Source organism: Ictalurus punctatus, chromosome 14 (genome assembly GCF_001660625.3).
Source record: "Ictalurus punctatus breed USDA103 chromosome 14, Coco_2.0, whole genome shotgun sequence".
NCBI lineage: Eukaryota > Metazoa > Chordata > Actinopteri > Siluriformes > Ictaluridae > Ictalurus > Ictalurus punctatus.
In genome coordinates, this window is record NC_030429.2 from 27,405,086 (window position 1) to 27,427,199 (window position 22,114).

Consider the following 22,114-nt stretch of genomic DNA (forward strand, 5'->3'; position numbering starts at 1 on the left):
GTCAGTAACTGGAATTTGTGTCTTTATTTAAAGGGTAAAGCACCTGTACACCCCACACCTCCAATCTCATCTCCTCAATTTAAACACCTGACTCCAGTTAGCTTTTGGAGAAGTTGTTAGTGCAGGGGTTCACTTACTTTTTCCAGCCTGCACTGTGAATTATTACTCAGTATGCTCGATAAACTCCTGAAAACTACTACTACATGTGTGTTATTAGTTTAGTCAAACTGTGTTTGTCTATAATTCTGACTCAGATAAAGATCAGATCACAGTATATCAGTAATCAGTGCACAAACCCTGGTAACTCCAAAGGGTTCACAAACTTTGTCTCTCTATACACAAGACAATAAACTTGATTCTGCTATTTAAATATTTATCTGCTGAAGAAGTGATCAGCTGATCATCTTGAGTGAGAAGTGTCTGTTCAATAAACCTTTTATACTAACAATTCAAGAAATGTACTGTCTCCTTAGTCTTTAATTTAATTTCACTTTATTCTGATGATCAGAATTGGTGAAAAGCCTAAATATTTATGTTTTGTTAAATGTATGGTGTTATTCTAAAACCTTGATGAAAATTAAGTTATATGATGCAACACTAAACAAATATATAAATATACATAAAGACAGCAGCAGTCAGGTTAAATAAAGTATTGGCACCCACCTGTAAAGTCCAGTCTGATGAGTTTCCCAAACTGAATGTGTGTTGCGTCGTTTCGACCTCCACAGAAATAAAATCCCAGATCTGTCTCTCTAACTCCAATAATCACTAAACTGACTGAACTGCTGCTTTCTGTCATATCAAAGTGACTCTTGTTCACATTATAACTGAGGGAAAAGGTTTTCTTCAGCTTTAATTTCTCAGCAGATATCAGCAGCTTCACCTCCTCAGATCTCAGTCGATACCACGATATCTCAGAATAATTAGTGATGTTACAGAGCAGGGTGATGTCCTTTCCAGGACGGACAGATAAATGATCAGCTGAAGTGATCTCAAGGAGACACGGTGTAAAGAAACCTGTAAGAATACCACTACATTAAGAGAACAGATACATCAATCACTGTGTCCACATTTAGCGACTGCTTCAGTTCAGAGTTTACTCAAAATCACAAGATTTGGTTTGAAACTGTTACACTGACATTAAAAACTGCTTTCAGATACATTTCTGTTCAGACTGTTATATGACTGCATTCTATCCCTAGATATACTACAGACTAATAATTTCAATAAAGTCCTGAACACCAGTTACTCTAATGACAGTTATTTATAATTTACTCCTATCTGGTATTTTGCATATATAAACTCACCAAACAGCAGCTGTAGTGTAAAAAGATCCAGGAGATGGGCCATTCCTTGCTGAGATGCTACAGAGGCCTACAAGCTAGTGCTGCTTTTTAAATTGGTTTACTTGAAACCTCTCTGTTCCTTCTGTGTCTTGAGTTCCTGTTTAGCTGCCAGCCCCTACATCCTGTTTTGTCAAGTGTCCAGTAAGTGGCTGATCACTAGTCCTATTTTAATTCTCAGACAGAGACCCAGCCTCTTTGGTACATTAATCAGTTTATCACTTTACTTAACTAGGAATAAAATGTAATATCAACAAGTGAATCATTTTGCTTACTCTTGTGGAACAGTTGGGACAGAACAGTCATGTGCACAGAGAAATATAAGCAGGTGTAAGGACATTAGCACTGGTGTCCAAAGTTATTGTATGAAAAAAAGACTGAAGGAAAAATTGTGCAAGAATAACAGTAAATCTTTGTGGGACACTGGCACACAGAGGCTCTCTTTACATGTCTTATATTCCTAAAGTGCCTACATCTGTTGCCCAGCCAGTTGTGTTGCAGGCTTTCTGTGCCCCCCCCCCCATTCTTCACACTGGAACAAAAGAAATTGTACCTACTGTGTCCAGTAAGGGCTCTTTGTGCTTACGTCTATCACGCCGGCCAGTGGTGTAAGTTAGAGCAGCTTCTGGTCTGCTTTGATAGCAACAGTAGAAGTGATGTTGTGTCAAAGCAGCGCATATCTAATTGAATAGTGGAAGCAATCCCTATCGCTTATGAGGTGCGCGGTCTTGCTACACCTCTGGTCATAAGGACTCATTCCACTAGGGGTGTTGCCTCTTCAAAGGCTTTATCCAAAGGGGTACCCTTACAGGATGTGTGTGCTGCAGTGGGCTGGTATATGCCTCACATATTCATTTGATATTACAGCCTGGATATACATTCCACCCCAGGCTTGAATGTCTTGCAGTGACCCTCGGGATCTGATCTTTTTATACAGGCCGTACCCTCAATATGACTGAGTGGGTATTGTCGTTCTCACAGCGTGGAGCTCACGCAACGTTGACTTCCCTTTGAAAGGGAACATCTGGGTTATGTATGTAACCATTTTCCCTGAGAAGGGAATGAGATGTTTCGTAGCTTTATCATACTGGGGCATGCCTGAGAATTGTGTCTTCGCTTCAGATAATAGAGGCTGATGGCACGACAGACATTTGCAAGGCATTGTGCATTTAAAATGTGCTTTCTGCAATTTATTTACATGTTTTACAGGACGTGGCCATTTGGAAGTATGTTTTAGGTAGTGTTTGTAACTCTCAGTATTGCTCTTTGCAGGTGAGGGTCGGGGGTTTGAGATAGCTCAAGGCCGGCTAGGCCGGGTAGACTGCACCACTGCATGAGGGCAGTTGAACTGGCAGAGCAGGCACTGGAGCTGCTGTGCCAAAGATCTGGTAGCAGAAGCACCTTTGGCAAAAAACTGTACCAGCATGTATGTTTCTCTCTATAGGCACACACGTATTAATACAATTGGTAACACACATTTATAATAAATTATTTTTATTACAGTTGGCATTAGAGGTCCTTATTTTACGGATAGCAAACTGTATGTTAACACTTTGCTGTGGTTTTACATCATGGTCACAGATCAAGCAAATGTTCATGTGACACTGTATGCTTAGGACTCCTATAAATAATTAATGGTTAGAATTGGATTTCACTAGTAATTACTGACACCTAGAGTTAAATGTAATAATAGCCTTTTCTGTAAAAGGCTGCTGCTGCCTCATGTGTAAAATGATTGTGTTTATTTTTGCACCATAGGAGGTGGTGGCTCATTGGATAGCAGAGTGTCGCATTGCTATTGAGCAGGTGCGTCTACTAGCTCTTCATGCAGCTTATATACTTGACACACAGGGGAACAAGGCTGCAAGGAAACAGGTAACACACTCAGTTATATTCCGTTAACTCACTAACACAGTCGAAGCACTTCTTTAAATCTTGGTCTGGATAAGGGTTTCTGCCAAATGCCATAATTGGGGGGTTGGATAAGCTTTGGGAGTCCAGTACTGAATATTTGTGAAATTAAACCATGGAAAAATGTACAAGTTTGTTTTTCAGAACACTAAAAAATAGAAGTAGATTAAACTATTTAGTTGCAGTCTAAACCTACAATACATATACTTAAAGATTCACTTAAAAAAAATAATAATAATAAAACCAAAATCCAAAATGAATACTGGACAGCACTGCTGCTAGTGTAGCCACTAGTTATCCTGTAATGCAGCTAGCTTTTGCTAACTAGCTTGCCCTACATTGTCCCAACACCTAATCTGGGGGGAAAAAATCTAAGACTCAAAATAAAATCCATAATTTTTGGTCCTGTGAAACTGCACTGTGGGTAAATTCCCCCTGTATTTTCACACAGCAATGTCTCACTGGGCCTTTGGCCATGTTGTCCTGGCCATGTTGCTGGTTGCAGTCACTGCAGACCAAAATAGAATATCTTTATTGTCATTGTACAAGTACAACAAAATTGAATTAATTGTAGCTTGTAGAGTGTGAGCTTGTGCTGATCTATTTATTACAGTTGTAAAGTAACTATAATAATTTGGCTCAGAATCCTGTTATTGTTATGCAAACATGTTCAGCAATGTGAATGAATACATTCCATTTACAGATTCCATATGAACAGTTTATACTGTACGTATTAGCATCAAAGTCTCACAAAAATTCATACATTTAGTACTAAAGAACCAGCCAGCATATTTGTAACCCTAGTATGAATTCTACCTGTGATTCACACTTATTGTACGATCACGTAGAGTATGCATACAGTATATAAAGTATTGGAATGACAAGTTCTAATTTTTTTTTTTTTTTTTTTTTGCTATACATTGAAGACTTTGGGCTTGAGATCAAAAGATGAACATGAGTTGATAGATCTGAATTTCAGTTTTCATTTCCTGGTGTTTACCTTCTAGATGTGTTAAACAGCTTAGAACATGGCACCTTTTGTGGCAGACCACCCAATTTTTAGGTGAGCAAAAGTAATGGTCTTAAAGTAAATAACACTTAATATTTGGTTGCATATCCCTTATTGCAATAAGTACATCAAGACTTATTGCAAGACCCACTGACATCACTAAATTGTTGAATTTTCTTCTGTGAAGCTTTTCTAGGTTTTTCCTGCAGCTTCTTTCAGTAGTTGTGTGTTTCAGGGGTTTCTCCCTTCAGTCTCCTCTTCAGGAGGTGAGGTGCTGATCAGTTGGGTGAAGGTCTGGTGATGGACTTGTCCAGTCTAAAACCTTCCACTTTCCCCCTGATGAAGTCCTGTGTTGAGGTGGAAGTGTGTTTTGGATTGTTGTCTTGCTGCATGATGAAGTTCCTCCTGATTCATCTGGACGCATTTCTCTGTAAATTGTCAGACAGAATGTTCCTGTAAACTTCTGAAGTCAATCTGCTGCTCCATCATGAGTTCATCATCAATAAAGATTAGTGAGAATGTTCCAGAACCAGCCATGCAAGCCCAAGCCATGACACTACCTCCACCATGTTTCACAGATGAGCTTGTATGTCATGAGCAGATCCTTTCTTTCTCCACGCTTTGGCCTTTCCATCACTTTGGTAGAGGTTCATCTTGGTTCCAGAACTTCTGGAACTACATCTCTGTATTTCTCAAATACATCTCTGTATTTCTTTGTGAACTCCAACCTTACTTTTTATTCTTACTGATGAGCGGTTTGCATCTTGCTGTATGGCCTCTATAATTTTGCTCTCAAAGTCTTCTTCAAATAGAATCGTGTCATGCTGGTGGATCTCTCTTTCTTTCTCTCTCGAGGTGTGTGTCTCTCTCCCTCTTATCCTCGCCTTGTCTCACTGCAACAGAGAACATTCCTTACCACTCACTTTCTCTGGCTCCACCCCCATTCACAAACCGTCCCTGGCTAGTGTTTTCCTTCTTTATCAGGACATTCCTAATTGTTGTATTGGCTATACGCAATGCTCGTGGAATGGCTCTGATAGATTTTCCCTCTATTCTCAGCTTCAAAATGGTGTGTTTTTCTCACATGGAACCTGTGACTGATCTCTGATCTTCATGTTGGTTTATCCTTTTTAACAAGAAATGCGTTCTTCACAGGTAAAACCCAGGGATCTAATCAAGAGTAGACATTCAGAGCTATTAATTATTTAAATAATCAATTTAACAAGACACACCTGGGCAACAAGAAACACCTACCAATCACAGGTTCCAATATATTTGATCACATATAACAAATGGGTGGGTTCAAACAAAAGGTGCCATGTTATAAGTTGTTTAACACATCTAGATGTAAATATCAGAAAAAATTAAAGCTGAAATTCTGTCGTCTCTTATAAATCTTTTGCTCTTAAACCCAAATGTCTTAACAATAGAATTGGCCATGCTGTTCCAATACTTTCAGTAGGGACTGTATGTTCTTACATATTTATTTTGCTTCTCAAGCTTTGCTAATTACAGAGATGTTGCTTCATTCGCAGTAATGTTTTTAAACACTTTGTATTTTTTTATTAGAAGTGGTTGTACAGCTGGAGTGAATAAAGCGTCTCTTATTCATTTCCACGCCCATGGTGAATCCTTTTATCTGTGCTCCACTGAAGATGGGTTTTTAAAGGTAATCGTGACCTGATTGGGCTTGATTACCAAAATATTAATCATCTCTTCTGGAATTGATAACTCTGGATATGACATGCCGAGGTAAATCAACTTACAGTTCAATGTTAAAATTTAAAGATTGGTCAGACAGATTTCTGGAAATCCTCCTGGTGCACTACATTAACTACAGCTTTTTCCAGGATAAAATTTATTCGGGGCTGTGCTCCTCTGTAGCCCCCAGTGATATACCCTTCTAACACCACTGGTCATACTGTAGAAGGACTGAATAATTAAAACAAACAAATAAATAATATAAAATACAACTTTGTAATTGAGGTCATTTAAGGTCAGCGAGTCTTTCTGAAAGAAAAGAAGAGAAGCATGCTGCTGCTGCAAAGGGTACAGAAGGAGGAACCTCTGTAGCAGATATAGATGGTGGTGCTGGGTAGGAGGAGAGTAGGAAGCAAAATTTCGTAGCACGTGGAGGCCGTAGCCGGTGAGTTAGGTGGGATAATAAAGGGTTACATAGATGAAGAAGCATGAGCGATAGGCTGTTGCATGGGTGTCGAGGGAGCCAATCAGCACATGGATAGAGTTTCATGGTTGAACTAGACATTTCAGTCATGACATTTCAGTGTTAAACAGCATTTACCGGTATTTAAGCTAATAATATTATCTGCGTTGATAAGCCATTTGAGCATTTATTAGTGATTATTTTAAATTTTTAATCATGTTTATCGGCCGTTATGAGCATCTGCCATCGGTTATCAGAAATGATCAGCGTATATTGGCCATTATCGCGTTTAGCAGCCATTTTTAGCATTTATCAACTTTACCATTGTTTAATGTCCTTTAATAGCATTTACCAGCATTTATCAGCGTTTGCTATCGTTCATTTGCCTTTATCAGCGTTTACTGGTATTTAAAAGCGTTTACTACAGCCATTTTAAGCTGTTACTGGCATTTACCAGCATTTACCGTTGTTCACTGGCCTCTGTGGGAAATAATCAGAAAATACATTATATTATATTTTATTGTTATCTATTTTATACTGCATATAATTCATTTTGGCACCCTGTCCAGGGTGTACCCCGCCTTGTGCCCTGGGATTGGCTCCAGGTTTCCTCGTGACCCCGAACAAGGAGTAAGTGGTAGAAGATGGATGGATGGATATAATTTATTTTATAATACTGGTCCTTATGTAACTCAGAGAAGCGACTCTGAATTGTGGTCTACGCGTGAAGGACAACAAGTTCATTATTATCATATGGCCTTAATTCCTAGGACTTTGAGCAGAGCATGTACATCACTATCAGAAGAAGAGTGGAACAAGCACATTAAATCACCTAGGCAGGTACCAGTCCGTCTGTCTAATAAAAGTAGCTTTTACCAAGTTATGCAGTGGACTACTTAAGATGAGAAAAAGTAAAAACCTTGATAGATTTACAGGCAGAATTCACAGTACACGTGTAGGAGGTATATGCGTCACATGTTGATAAGGAGGTCAGGCTGACCTGGTGCTGTCTCAGTGGCCTTGCATGCTATAAATAATGAATGGTAAATGGGTGATATAAAGGGACACGGAGACATCTAGCGGTGGCAAAGAGAGTTAGCGTGAGTAAGACAAATCAGAATTAACCAAATAGAGGGAGCAAATATGTCATGACTTTGGGGTTTTTAAGATCATGCACTGTGGTCAACTCTTCAGTGTTCACTCTTGAGACTGACCTCCTTTATTGCTTGGGCTTAGCTTTGTAATAAAGTTCTTCCAGATTCTAAGATGTTTGGTTTCCTTGGTTTCCTTGCTTATCCATGACCCTATGTGGGAGATGGGAAAAATTCCCCACAACAAATTTGGTGAGTCAGCCATGAGGGCAATAATCCGGAGGAGTGGGACGGACTGGACTGCCTGGGCAGGTTCAGGACTGCTGGCCACTACAGGGAAAAAGGTAAGCACAGTTGTTGTGTTTTTTTTTTTTTTTAAATCAAATTCTGCATTAGTAGTGGTGATTCCCTTGCTTGTGTAGTCTGCATGGTACACACTCTATTGAAACATGGTGATGCCCTCCTGTATGTTCAGATGAATAAGAATATGATTATATACAGATGAGTAACAAATGGAATACTGCACAGTTCACAGTAGAAGGTGAGCAACAAAGAGGAATAAATGAAAAAATATACATAGTGCAGAATTTTTGCATGTGTTGGCTGATGTTGCAAAAAACGGCTAGCAGTGTTGCATTATGTTTTTAATAAGTGACAAATGGAATATTGTACAGTTCACAGTAGAGGGTGATTAACAAAGAGTAATAAATGAATAAATGTTCACATTGCATAATATTGTGAACGTGTTGGCTGACGATGCAATCATAATCATCGTCAGTCGTTACTGGCATCAGTCGTAATCGGTCGTCACCAGCAGCCATTCTCAGCTATTATTAGCATTTACCGTTGTTTATCGGCCTTTATCAGCATATACCAGTGTTTACCAACATTTATAGTGTTTATGGCTGTTTACTGGGGTTTCTCAGCATATATAGTGTTCATCAGCAATCAGAAATTATCGTGTTTTATTTTGTGTGCTATAATAAACCAGTGGTTTATTTTCTTTATCAGCCATTATCAGAGTTTTTCAGGATTTGTCAGCTATTACCAGCATTTATCGGCCATTATCGCTGTTTACCAGTTATTATCAGTTTTTATTTGCCATTATCATAGCTTATACATTGAGGGAAAAAAGTATTTGATCCCCTGCTGATTTTGTATGTTTGCCCACTGACAAAGAAATGATCCGTCTATAACGTTAATGGTAGATTTATTTGAACAGTGAGTGACAGAATAACAAAAAAAAATCCAGAAAAACGCATGTCAAAAATTTTATAAATTGTTTTGCATTTTAATGAGGGAAATAAGTATTTGACCCCCTCTCAATCAGAAAGATTTCTGGCTCCCAGGTGCCTTTTATACAGGTAACGAGCTGAGATTAGGAGCACACTCTTAAAGGGAGCGCTCCTAATCTCAGCTTGTTACCTGTATAAAAGACACCTGTCCACAGAAGCAATCAATCAGTCAGATTCCAAACTCTCCATCATGGCCAAGACCAAAGAGCTCTCCAAGGATGTCAGGGACAGGATTGTAGACCTACACAAGTCTGGAATGGGCTACAAGACCATTGCCAAGCAGCTTGGTGAGAAGGTGACAACAGTTGGTGCGATTATTCGCAAATGGAAGAAGCACAAAAGAACTGTCGATCTCCCTCGGCCTGGGGCTCCATGCAAGATCTCACCTCGTGGAGTTGCACTGATCATGAGAACAGTGAGGAATCAGCCCAGAACTACACGGGAGGATCTTGTCAATGATCTCAAGGCAGCTGGGACCATAGTCACCAAGAAAACAATTGGTAACACACTACGCCGTGAAGGACTGAAATCCTGCAGCTCCCGCAAGGTCCGCTGCTCAAGAAAGCACCTATACATGCCCGTCTGAAGTTTGCCAATGAACATCTGAATGATTCAGAGGACAAGAGGAAAGTGTTGTGGTCAGATGAGACCAAAATGGAGCTCTTTGGCATCAACTCAACTCGCCGTGTTTGGAGGAGGAGGAATGCTGCCAAGAACACCATCCCCACCGTCACACATGGAGGTGGAAACATTATGCTTTGGGGGTGTTTTTCTGCTAAGGGAACAGAACAACTTCACCACATCAAAGGGACGATGGACGGGGCCATGTACCATCAAATCTTGGGTGAAAACCTCCTCCTCAAAGCCAGGGCATTGAAAATGGGTCGTGGATGGGTATTCCAGCATGACAATGACCCAAAACACACGGCCATGGAAACAAAGGAGTGGCTCAAGAAGAAGCACATTAAGGTCCTGGAGTGGCCTAGCCAGTCTCCAGACCTTAATCCCATCGAAAATCTGTGGAGGGAGCTGAAGGTTCGAGTTGCCAAACGTCAGCCTCGAAACCTTAATGATTTGGAGAAGATCTGCAAAGAGGAGTGGGACAAAATCCCTCCCGAGATGTGTGCAAACCTGGTGGCCAAACGTCTGACCTCTGTGATTGCCAACAAGGGTTTTTAAACCAAGTACTAAGTCATGTTTTGCAGAGGGGTCAAATACTTATTTCCCTCATTAAAATGCAAATCAATTTATAACATTTTTGACATGCGTTTTTCTGGATTTTTTTTGTTATCTCTCACTGTTCAAATAAATCTACCATTAAAATTATAGACTGATCATTTCTTTGTCAGTGGGCAAACGTACAAAATCAGCAGGGGATCAAATACTTTTTTCCCCTCAATGTAGGCCGTTATCACATTTAACAGCATTTATTGGCATTTACCAATGCTTACCAGCATTTACAGTATAAGAAATGATCAACATTTACCAGTCTGGTGTTCCCTTTGTTAATCAGGTGTGTTGTGTCATCATGCCAAGATCTAGATCGGGATCAAGAGTTCTGTAAGGCCTTCAGAACAAAGGTTTCAGATGCCTATTAGTCTGGCAAGGGATTTAAAAAGACCTACAAATTATCTGAAATACATCACTCCTCTGTAAGGAAAATAATTTACAATGGCACAGATTTCAACCAACTGCCAATTTATCCAGGACTGGCCGTCCCAGCAAATTCATCCAAAGAGTAGACCATCTGATGCAAAAAGAAGTCTTTGAGAATCTCAAAATTTCATCACAGGATCTGCTAGTAAGTCTTGCAACTGTTGGTGTCAAAGTGCATGCTTTTACAATCAGAAAGAGACCGCACAAATTTTACCTGCATGGGAGGCATGCCAGGAAAAAGCCTCTGCAAGAGGCTTTTTGCCAATGAGCATATAGGCAAAGACCAGGCCTTTTGGAATAACGTGCTCTGGACAGACGACTCAAAGATAGAGTTGTTTGGCCACAGTAACAGCAGACATATTTGGTGCAGACCAAAGACAGCTTTTCAGAAGCACCTCATATCAACTGTGAAGCATGGGGGTGGAAATATTATGGTTTTGGGTTACTTCATTGCTTCAGGGACTGGACAGCATTCATTCATTGATTCAACTATGAATTCTGCATTATATCAAAGAGTGCTTGAAGAGTACTTGAACTGAAAGTGGACTTTTCAAGATAATGGATATTGATCAGGATAATGATCTTAAGCACACTAGCAAATCTACCAATAATGGCTCAAAAAGAAGAAATGGAGGGTGTGATAAGGAGGATGGAGTGGCCAGGCTGTGAGGATGCACACCTCACACTGATTTGACTAAAGTGCATCACCAAATACTCGTAGTGATCAAATGGCGTGATGAAGGCAGTCTTTCATTCATCCCCTGCCCTGATAGGAATTAGGTTATATGCGTTGCTTAAATCAAATTTTGATTTGACCATTTTGCCATTTTCCCTCCCCAGTGTCATGTGACTTGTCAGTGTTGCAAGGTCTCAGGTGCGAATGGGGAGCAGGTGTGTTAAATTTGGTGTCATTGCTCTCACACTTCCTCATACTGGTCACTGGAAGTTCAACATGGCACCTCATGGCAAAGAACTCTCTGAGGATCTGAAAAAAAGAATTGTTGCTCTACATAAAGATGGCCTAGGCTATAAGAAGATTGCCAAGACTCTGACACAGCTGCAGCACGATGGCCAAGACCATACAGCGGTTTAACAGGACAGGTTCCACTCAGAACAGGCCTTGCCATGGTCGACCAAAGAAGTTGAGTGCACGTGCTCAGCATCATATCCAGAGGGTGTCTTTGGGAAATAGATGTATGAGTGCTGCCAGTATTGCTGTAGAGGTTGAAGGGGTGGGGGGTCAGCCTGTCAGTGCTCAGACCATACGACACACACTGCATCAAATTGGTCTGCATGGCTGTCATCCCAGAAGGAAGCCTCTTCTAAAGATGATGCACAAGAAAGTCCGCACACAGTTTGCTGAAGACAAGCAGACTAAGGACATGGATTACTGGAACCATGTCCTGTATGAGACCAAGATAAACTTATTTGGTTCGATGGTGTCAAGCGTTGTGACGGCAACCAGGTGAGGAGTACAAAGACAAGTGTGTCTTGCCTACAGTAAAGCATGGTGGTGGGAGTGTCATGGTCTGGGGCTGCATGAGTGCTGCCAGCACTGGGGAGCTACAATTCATTGAGGGAACCATGAATGGCAGAGCATGATCTGTATGCAGTATTCCAGCATGATTACGACCCCAAACACACCTCCAAGATGATATTGGCCAAGCATGTCTCCAGACATACGCATGTTTTTTTTTTCTCTCTCCAATTTCACAGTACTGAAACTGCATTGGTCAAAGTTACCAACAACTTGTTGATGGCCTCTGATTCTGGAATTACTTCCTCATTCTTCTTAATCTTGGAGCCGCCCTTCAATACTGTGGATCATGGTCTTTTACAGACCGTGTTGAGCATCTGTGGGGCACCTTCAAACGGAAGGTGGAGGAGCACAAGGTCTCTAACATCCACCAACTCCATGATGAGTGGAAGAGGACTCCAGTGGCAACCTGTGAAGCTCTGGTGAACTCCATGGACAAGAGGGTTAAGGCAGTGCTGCAAAATAATGGTGGCCACACAAAATATTGACACTGTGGGCCCAATTTGGACATTTTCACTTAGGGGTGTACTCACTTTTGTTGCCAGTGGGTTAGACATTAATGGCTCTGTGTTGAGTTATTTTGAGGGGACAGCAAATTTACAGTAGCTGCGTTTACATGGACAACAATAATCCACTCTTAATCCGATTAAGACCGTACTCTAATTAAGAAACTACCATGTAAACAGATATTTTTACTTACCTTAATCTAATTAAGGTCATAATCGAAGAAAGCAATTATCTAATTAAGACAGGTGGAGTACTCCTGTTTTAGTCGCATTATGGACATGCAGTAGTGACATGTAAACACCTTAATCACATTATGAACGTCACGTGGGAGTTTTCACCGCATTTTGCAACAGGACACGATCACACACGGCAGTTATATGTTTTACGGTGAACAAGAGAGTTCGGCTGCGTCCCAAATTGCATACTTGACTACTATAGGCCTGTAGTGGGAAAAAATACATGTATCTTGGCTACTATATAGACGGTAACTACGCGATTTGGGACACACCCACCACTTCAAGCAGTCGTCTATTTGCACGTACAGCATGACAAATAATTAACTGCACTTAAAGCGTTCGTAAAAAAAAAAAAAAAAACATCCAAAACTGTATACGGTACCATAACGAAGACGAACTGTATGTTGATACGTGAAATTCTGGAGGGACGTCGGACGGCGTGGCGCGGTCATGTAATGACGTGTGCTGTTAATCTAATTATGTTCTAAAACATGTAAAACGGGAACATGACAGGAGTATTCTAAAAGCGACTCATGTAAACACTTTAATCACATTATTATCTTACTCAGAGTAAGGTCAATAATTAGATTACTGCTGTCCATGTAAATGCAGTCACTGTTACACAAGCTGTACACTCACTACTTTACATCGTAGTAAAGTGTAATTTCTTCAGTGTTGTCACATGAAAACATATAATCAAATATTTACACAAATGCGAGGGGTGTACTCACTTTTGTGAGATACTGTATATGGGCTCTGTATACACACACACACACACCATTGTTACTGGGTGCTATGAATAACTATTTGAGGTTCTAATTAGGTTTCACATTTATAGCTAATTTATTTAATCTTATAGTATGAATAACAAATTAGAGTTAATAATAATAACTACTTATTTTCTCTACAGTAAACAACTGTTTAAGGTAAAATATAATAATAATAATAATAATAATAATAATAATAATAATAATAAAAAGTAGACATCAGCAGTCAAATGAAAGTTTAAAAAAGTGTGTCTTGAGTTGAGCTTTAAAAATGCCAAAGGTCTGAGCTTCCCTGAGTTCAGGAGGAAGAAAGTTCCAAAGTGAAGGAGCAGGGGGGGACATGTGTGTGTAATGCAAAGGAATATGGACAGATTTCTTAAAAGGTGCTTCTGGACCATCAACTTCATCCACATGGAGCTAAAGACTTGTTTATACTGTGATGAACACTGGGGGTTTCTCTTTTTTGTTTGGCATTAGTCCCACCCATCTGAACCTTTCCTCAGCATGTTCTCTTCCCATTGGCTGAAGGCAGGGAAGACTAACTCACCTGGACTGGAGGATAATTAAGAGACAAGAAGTGAGAGGAGACAGGTTCAGCTGTCTCCTCTCACAGCCTTATTGGCTGTTTGTGCTCAGGAGAAGATTGGGACACTTTGTGTTGCTCGAGACCATCCAGCAATGAAGAGTTATATAGATTGTGTTTGTGTAGTTAGATAAGGGTGGGCTGTGGGGTATTTAGGAGCGCTGGATACATATTCCAGGAGTGTTTAAAATCATCGTGTGCAGAAAGAGGACTCATCACCATAAATAAAGTGAAGAAAAGTGTGTTTTTTTTTTCTGGGACACTGATTTGGTGCCTGATTCATTTCACTAGACACCGGGGTCTAGTTTCCTGGAAGCGGGGGAATGTTTAATATTCTAATTTTCTGTTGTGTGTGTGTGTATTTTGGTTGTGAGTTTTAAAGTTTATATGAACATGTTACTCCGTGTATGCTGGACTGGGGAAGTGCTGATTTTTCCATACTGATTAGTGTTCGATCCTGATTTCTACCGTGTCGTGTAATAATCACAAGAGTGCAGTGCAGAGTTAGTTTAATTTGTGTATTGCCGTTTGGCCTCGTGAGGGCGTACAGAGTAAATGTTTGTTGAACTTTCTTGAATGTTTTAATGGGTATATTTTTCTAAATAAAAAAGTTAGTGATTTTTCTATAAAGTCCTGGTGGTGTGATGTACCCTCTGTTCTCCAAAAATCTGGTTAAACTTCTTTTAAAATTATACAGTGAGAGGTTTATTACAATATTTCCCCCTGGCTCCACAACACGAGCCTCCACTGACTGCACGCGCACCTCCCAAAACGGACGAGGTGTTTATACTTGACGCGCTCACCATTGTAATATTCTTTGAAACGAAATGGGGCGATGAGTAATCGTCCTATAAAACAGCAGGAAGTAGCTAAGAGAAGTAGTTTGTCGGAACAACCAAAGCAACGCTTACAGTCAAGGCGTCTCGTTTGGAGTTGCTGAACGCTAAGGAGGAATTGTTTGTTGTTTGTTTTCAGTACACTTCACACAAAAAAAGAGCTAAGTATCATAAAATCCAGTAAACCTTGAGATATTACAATATATTATAGATATTACTTGTCATATTACAACAAAATGCAGCTATACTGTAAATGAGAACATGTATAAAACTAAATTGAACAGTTTTTATTTTATTCTATTCATTAAGATTTTTATTAAACATGTCTCTTTACTTTCATTAAAGAGACTCATTTATTGTAGGCTCATTTTGAAAATGTTAACAATTACTGTAGACACCAGAAAAAAGTGGGAGACTCCTGCAAATGTTATTTCTCACATTTACAAAATCAGGTGAGCAGAATAAGGTTTAATCACTGTGTCTGACAGTGTATTGTCATGACAGTGTTTATTTGTGAAGATACTGATGAATGAAAACATGGTGCACACCCAAAAAAATCTTTCAGCTTTGGCATTATTCTTTCAGCAGTGTGTACAAAGCAAACCCAAATCACTATTTTTAAAAACCTTTCCATGGATTTTGTGGCATCTGGCTCTCTATGGTCACACATTGATCGATCGTAGAGATGCCTGTACAATCGTACCTTTCACAATAGTTGCCTGGAAGTTATTCATTTTTGGATACGGCGCTGCACAGCAAGTTACAAAAGAAGGCCTCGCGCACTCAACACACTTGACTGCCCACTCTGTGATGTCATTTTTGTGGCGTGGACACATTGAGTATAAACCAGGCTTAACGTTGTCTAGCATTAGTGTTTGTGTAGGGTGCCTCAATTTTTTAATTTTCAAAGGGTGCTGTAACTGAAAAAAGGTTGGGAACTGCTGATCTATCTAACTAGGGAGGTATAACGTATGAAAGTCACCACTTGCATGCTTGAACCCCTCCCTGCAAGCTTATTTAAATCTTGTTTAACTCTTTGTGCCTGGCTGTTCTCAGCATGGGGGCAGTGATGTCTTGACTGTTAAGGGTTTGGGTTTGGTTTACTAATCGGAAGGTCAGGGGTTCAAACCCCAGCACTGCCAAGCTTTCGGGCCCAAACTGTTGGGCCCTTGAGCAAGGCCCTTAACCCTCTCTGCTTCAGGGGTGCCATATCATGGCTGAGCCTGCACTCTGACCCCAACTTCCTAATATGCTGGGATATGTGGGAAAAAAATACTTTCACTGTGCTGTAATGTATATGTGACCAACAAAGACTCATTATCTCTCTGATTGCTGCCAGTTTGGTTTCAGGTCTGAGATTGGCTCTGTTCCTACTGGTGTCCCTCAGGGATCAATTTTCACCGCTTGCTTTTTAGCATTTATATGTTTCCTCTTGGATTGCTGTTAAGATCACTCAGGCTTAATTATCACTTCTATGCAGACGATGCTCAGATTTGTGTTCACTCTAAACCTGGTCAAAATATGGAGGATAAAAACCATGGATGACCCAAAACTTCGTGTCTCAATAGTGATAAGGATTGAGGTTTTGCTGATTGGCTCTTCTCACCTGCTTCGTAAAGCTGGTTCACTAATGCTGAAGGTTGAAGGCTCTGCTTTGGAGTTCCAAACAAAAATTAAAAAATCTAGGAGTCATATTTGATTCAAGTTTGTCTTTTGACCCATATGTACAATCTACTGTCAAGAATTCCCCTTTTCCATCTCAGAAATATCGCTAGACTTTGCCCTATGCTATCTTCTCCTGTGACTGAAAGGCTTAACAACACTTATGTTTTTTCTCATATTGTTTACTGTAATGAACTTCTTGCTGGGGTTCCTAAAGCCACACTAAATAAATTGCAACGTGTGCAAAATTCTGCTGCTCGGATCCTGACTGGTGTCAGGAGAAATGAACACATCACTCCAGTACGGAAGTCCTTGCACTGGCCAGCAGTCAGGTTTCATCTGGATTTTAAAATCCTTATGCTCACGTAGAAGGCACTGCATGGTCTGGCCCCTCAGTATCTGTCTGCGCTTTTAACTTTATATACTCCCAGGTGTCATTTGCACTCCTCTCCAGCTGGTTTACTGGCCATCCCAGAGACACGGTTGCGACCTGTAAGGACAGGACTTTCTCGTCATATGCTCCTAGACTCTGGACTGCACTTCCTGCTCATATTAGAGATGCACAGAATTTAAGCATTTTTAAATCTAACCTAAAAAGAAATATCCTAAAAAGAAAATTTGCTTTTTCTTAATGGCTTTAACCATTTTGTATTCAAGTCTGTTTTTTTTCTTTATATTTTCTTATTGTGTAAAGTGCCTTGAGAAGCTACTTTAAATGCACTATATAAAAATAAAGTTTTATTATTACTATTATTATTATTATTATTATTATACCCATCTTTGACAAACTCTAATGTTCTAGAGCAACATAAAGCGTCCCAATGTTCCCCTGAGTGTGAAAAGACAGTCAGGTTTCCCAGCTGAACCTGTCTCCTCTCACCTCTTGTTTCTTAACTATCCTCCAGTCCAGGTGAGTTAATCTTCCCTGCCTTCAGCCAATGGGAAGTGTTGTGGATAAAAAATGACATGAAATAAACATGAGGGAGACCTAGTATGAGTAATATGTAATTTTATTGATAATTCACAGGACTTGTGGGTGCGTAATCTTGAGGAGAGCGGTAGGGGGAAGAAAATGGGGTGCGTCCTGGGGACATGGGATAGTCAGCAAAGGTGAAATAAGGAGACCACAGAGAGTGGGGCGGACTGACAGGTGAGAAGAGGGAAGAATGGTCAGAGCCCAGATCAGAGAAGGTGACATCTTCCTCAGACTGAAAGCTGGAGGGAGGGTCTGTCTGTGTAGATGCGTCAATACACACATTCACGGGGTGGATTCTGTATCTGGGGGGGGGACCCCACATTTCCATTTCCAGAGGGGGTGCTGCGAAGAACGTTAAGTAGCACCATGATATCAGCAGTGAGATGCGTGAGCTGATAGTGAGTGTTCAGATCCAAATCCAGTAAAGGAGAGAAGAAGAAATGACGACGGGCACCTAGACACACAGAAGCGGTATTAGGCGGATATTGACGAATTGGATTCACACTTTAAGATCTTTAAGAGTAACACACTATGGTTTATTAGTCAAAAAGAAGTATAAGAGCTGAGAAGTGCAAACACACACACACTCTCGTACAGTCAAGGGCAGGCATGTAGACATAACACACACACACACTCTCTCTGTCTCTCTCTCTCTCACACACACACACATAACATTATAACTTTATAAGAATAATGAAAAGGAGTATTAAGATATTATAAGGGTAATATAAAGAGTTGTAGGATATGTAGGATAGTAGAAGGGTAATATAATGATATTATGAAATAGGAAGTACAGTAAAACATTTTGCAAGCAGTATAACTATATATAAAAAATAGAGATATAGAGCAAATTTGAAAATAAATTATAAACTAAAATACAGGAAAATGTAACTTACTCATAATTCAGATGGTGAAGATTCTTGTCTCGCAAGGAAGGCCTTAATTTTAAGAGAAAACCATGAGGAGCCATTTATAGGGGTAGCTGCGTCAAGCTGCAGCCACCCCCCACCCCCCCTGCGAGATAATAGTGAGACCAAGGTCACTCTAAATTGTTTTGTCTCTCTCCGCTTTCGAACCTAATGGTATCCGGAAAGTCCTCTTTCAAAACATAATGGTAATGTAGATGAGCTCTTTTTTAACCCTATTGGTATTGAGATCATAGTCTTTCTGAAATATACTGGTTATCTACTGTGTAAGTACAGTATAAATACTGAAGCTTGAGCTCAGGGTATCAGATCACTTCTAAGAATTCTTTTCGGTGTGGATCTCGTGTGGTGGAACGGAACCAATAAATCTGGACCCTTGCTTCTTGTCACTCACGGCTGGTGTCTTTTTTTCTATCTCCAACTGGGTTCGGAGATGTGAGTATTTGCGTCTATGCTGAATTTTAAGTGTTTTTGGGCACTAGGCTAAATTTGGGCCAGCAGAAGACAACATGATGTGGAAAGGTTCAGATGGGCGGGGCCAATGCCAAATAAAAAAGAGAAACCCCCAGCGTTCATCACAGTATAAACAAGGCTTTAGCTCCATGAGGATGAATTTGATGGTCCAGAAGCATCTGGAGCTTTTCTTTTAAGAAATTTGTCCATATTCTTTTGCATTACACACACATCGTCACACGTTAATTATTAGGATAAAATACACGGATACGTTATGCAGACTGATGCTGACAGGTCAGCGAGGGGGAGGGAATTATATTTACATTTACATTTATGCACTTAGCAGACGCTTTTATCCAAAGCGGCTTACAATTATATATATATATATATATATATATATATATATATATATATATATATATATATATATATATATATATATATATATATAATGATGCACGTCTGTGTCTTATTTCAGACATCAGATATGTATAATATATATTAAATGTTTTGTGTACATTTGAGCATTTTAGAAGTGTTTGAAGGATTTTTACACGACACCCCTGCTCTCATCAGACAGAACCACGGTTGGGAAACACTGGTTTACTAAAGAAAACCTCTCCTACTTAATACTGTAGGCCTGTAGGATATCAAACCCCAAAACAAGCAGCTAGTGGGCACTGTTATGTAAAAAACCCCAAAAAGAAACAAACAAAAAAAAAACACAACCTGTGTTGGCCAAATTTATTTACAACCGTTACCTATACTACCTTATACAGGTGTATACAAATTGCCCACAGAACAGCGAGACAGTGATCGGTTTACTCAATACTTTTAACATCACCCTTTTGAAACCATTAAATGGAGGTGAGAATCTCTTCTAAAATGGCTGCCATCATGTCTTCACATGCTCAAAGAGTTCTCTGTGTGAACGATATTTAAGAAGTCAGTAGCGCCCTCTGCTGGTCCCTTCATAACAAAAAGAGACAGTAAAGTAAACATGTCAGAGCTCCACTCCAGCTGTGAATATCTGCCTGCCACATTTCTGTATCCACGTCCTGTATTTATACTTCTATAATATACTATTTATTCATTTATACTATTATAATATACTGTTTATCAATTTATACCACCATGTGATGGATCTAATGTAAGTATCTCAATCCAAAAGGTGCTAAATGATTTCATACATACACTTAAAATGTACTGCAATACATTTTCAGAAATCTTTTTTCAGAAGCAGGAAGTAGAATGTTTGAAAGGAAATGACCATATATAGCAAATATAAAGATTAAGAACATTCATTAGCTTGAGACAACACAACACGTGTGAGGTCAAACCCCAGCAGAACCAAGCGGTTACTGTTCCACAGGAGACATCTCAATCCTAAACAAACTGTAAACAAAAACAAACTAATATGTCACTGTACTGTACGAGTGTGTGACAATAAACACAAACCACTTCTACAAGCTAAAGCTCTAGACCAGAGCACTCCATCCACTGCCAGGTGGACAAAATGATCAAATTAACCCCGTTTGTGGTTAAATTTACTAAACTAATCCTGTTTAAACTTACTGAGCAGCAGCATGTGACACAGAACTGTAATCATTAACCAACATGGAGGTAAAATATGGAGCTGAATTCAGGTTTTGAGCTCGACAGCAAAGGGTTAATAACAGTTTAAGAATGCACATGATGTCCATCTTCTCTTTCAGGAGAGAAACACCTGGTCAACATGTTTAACATGAACTCTGTTTCTCATTAAATCTATTTCTCCTTGTGTGTTCATTAATGTAGAAGTGATCCAGGTTGATCTCCCTATACTCGGGTCCTGTGTACACTAAAACACACAGCGGCTCATCTGCTTGAATAAACGACGCTAAACTCCTAAACTCTACAATTCACAATCAGAAATACTCACCAACACGTCCAGTAAACATCCTTAAATACTTTAAAGACAATATAAAACATATTGTGTGGATAAAATAAGGATATTTTCATACCTCAGCCCATGACAGAACGGTGACAGGCTGTAGGATGATTTTACTGTATTTTTTTTTTATAGCATTAATGTATGTGAGAGTCAGTTAGTTTGCTTATCAGTTTGCACTTGTTCAAGTTCATCAGACTGAAAGTCTGCTCACAGAGGTAGGTTCTGCCAAACAGAGACAGCATCACTTGTGCCTGTTTGCACGTCTTTAGGTACCTGTTTGCTGGGACACATTTGTAGAAGTCTGTCAAGGGAAGGAACATGAACTTCGAGTTCGAGTTCTTAATCACACTGAAGCTCAATTAGTTTCATCTGAAGATCATCACTGACTGTGTCCACACTGATGGTGAAGGGTTGAGCAAACAACTCAAAGTCACACATTCAATTCAATTCAATTTTATTTGTATAGCGCTTTTTACAATAGACATTGTCTCAAAGCAGCTTTACAGAAATATCATCACGGTGTACAGATATTAAAGGTGCGAATTTATCCCAACTGAGCAAGCCACTGAGTGGCGACGGTGGAGAGGAAAAACTCCCTAAGATGTTTTAAGAGGAAGAAACCTTGAGAGGAACCCGACTCAGGAGGGAACCCATCCTCATCTGGGTAACAACAGATAGTGTGAAAAAGTTCATTATGGATTTATATGAAGTCTGTATGGCGTTAGGAGCAGCCGTTGTCCCAGCAGTCTGGAATTAGAGAAGATTTGAGCTCCATCCAGAGGCAGAAAGGATCTGGATCTCTAGTATCTCCATAAATTCGTGTGGGGCTCGGCGAAAGAGAGGGAGAGAAAAGATTATTATGACTGCGAAGTAGTAGAACAGAATCTAGTCAGGGTAGGCTTGAGTAAACAAATCCGTTTTAAGCCTGGACTTAAACACTGAGACTGTGTCTGAGTCCCGAACACTAATAGGAAGACTGTTCCATAACTGTGGGGCTCTATAAGAGAAAGCTCTTCCCCTGCTGTAGCCTTCACTATTCCAGGTACCGTCAGATAGCCTGCATCTTTTGATCTAAGTAGGCGTGGCGGATCATAGAAAATCAAAAGGTCGCTTAGATATTGTGGCGCGAGACCATTTAGTGCTTTATAGGTTAATAAAAGTATTTTATAGTTAATGTGAGATTTTACTGGGAGCCAATGCAGTATTGATAATACCGGTGTGATATGGTC

At 39.9% G+C, this 22,114-nt stretch overlaps 2 protein-coding genes and 1 long non-coding RNA gene across 36 annotated transcripts in view; all 3 read right to left on the reverse strand.

Annotated features, from left to right (window-relative positions):
• Nucleotides 1-1,563, reverse strand: part of LOC108261134 (uncharacterized) — a 6,732-nt gene extending 5,169 nt beyond the window's left edge. The window contains exons 1-2 of the mRNA XM_017462008.3: nucleotides 1,308-1,563; nucleotides 664-1,017 (exon numbers count right to left, since the gene is read on the reverse strand). Of these exons, the coding sequence (XP_017317497.1) occupies nucleotides 664-1,017; nucleotides 1,308-1,350 (397 nt within the window). The 5' untranslated portion in view covers nucleotides 1,351-1,563. The remainder of the gene's footprint in view (nucleotides 1-663; nucleotides 1,018-1,307) is intronic.
• The window catches only part of LOC108274794 (uncharacterized), a 588,939-nt gene that overhangs the window by 412,045 nt on the left and 154,780 nt on the right, over nucleotides 1-22,114 (reverse strand). The gene's annotated exons all lie outside the window — the stretch shown is intronic.
• The window catches only part of LOC108261135 (uncharacterized), a 278,821-nt gene that overhangs the window by 140,750 nt on the left and 115,957 nt on the right, over nucleotides 1-22,114 (reverse strand). The gene's annotated exons all lie outside the window — the stretch shown is intronic.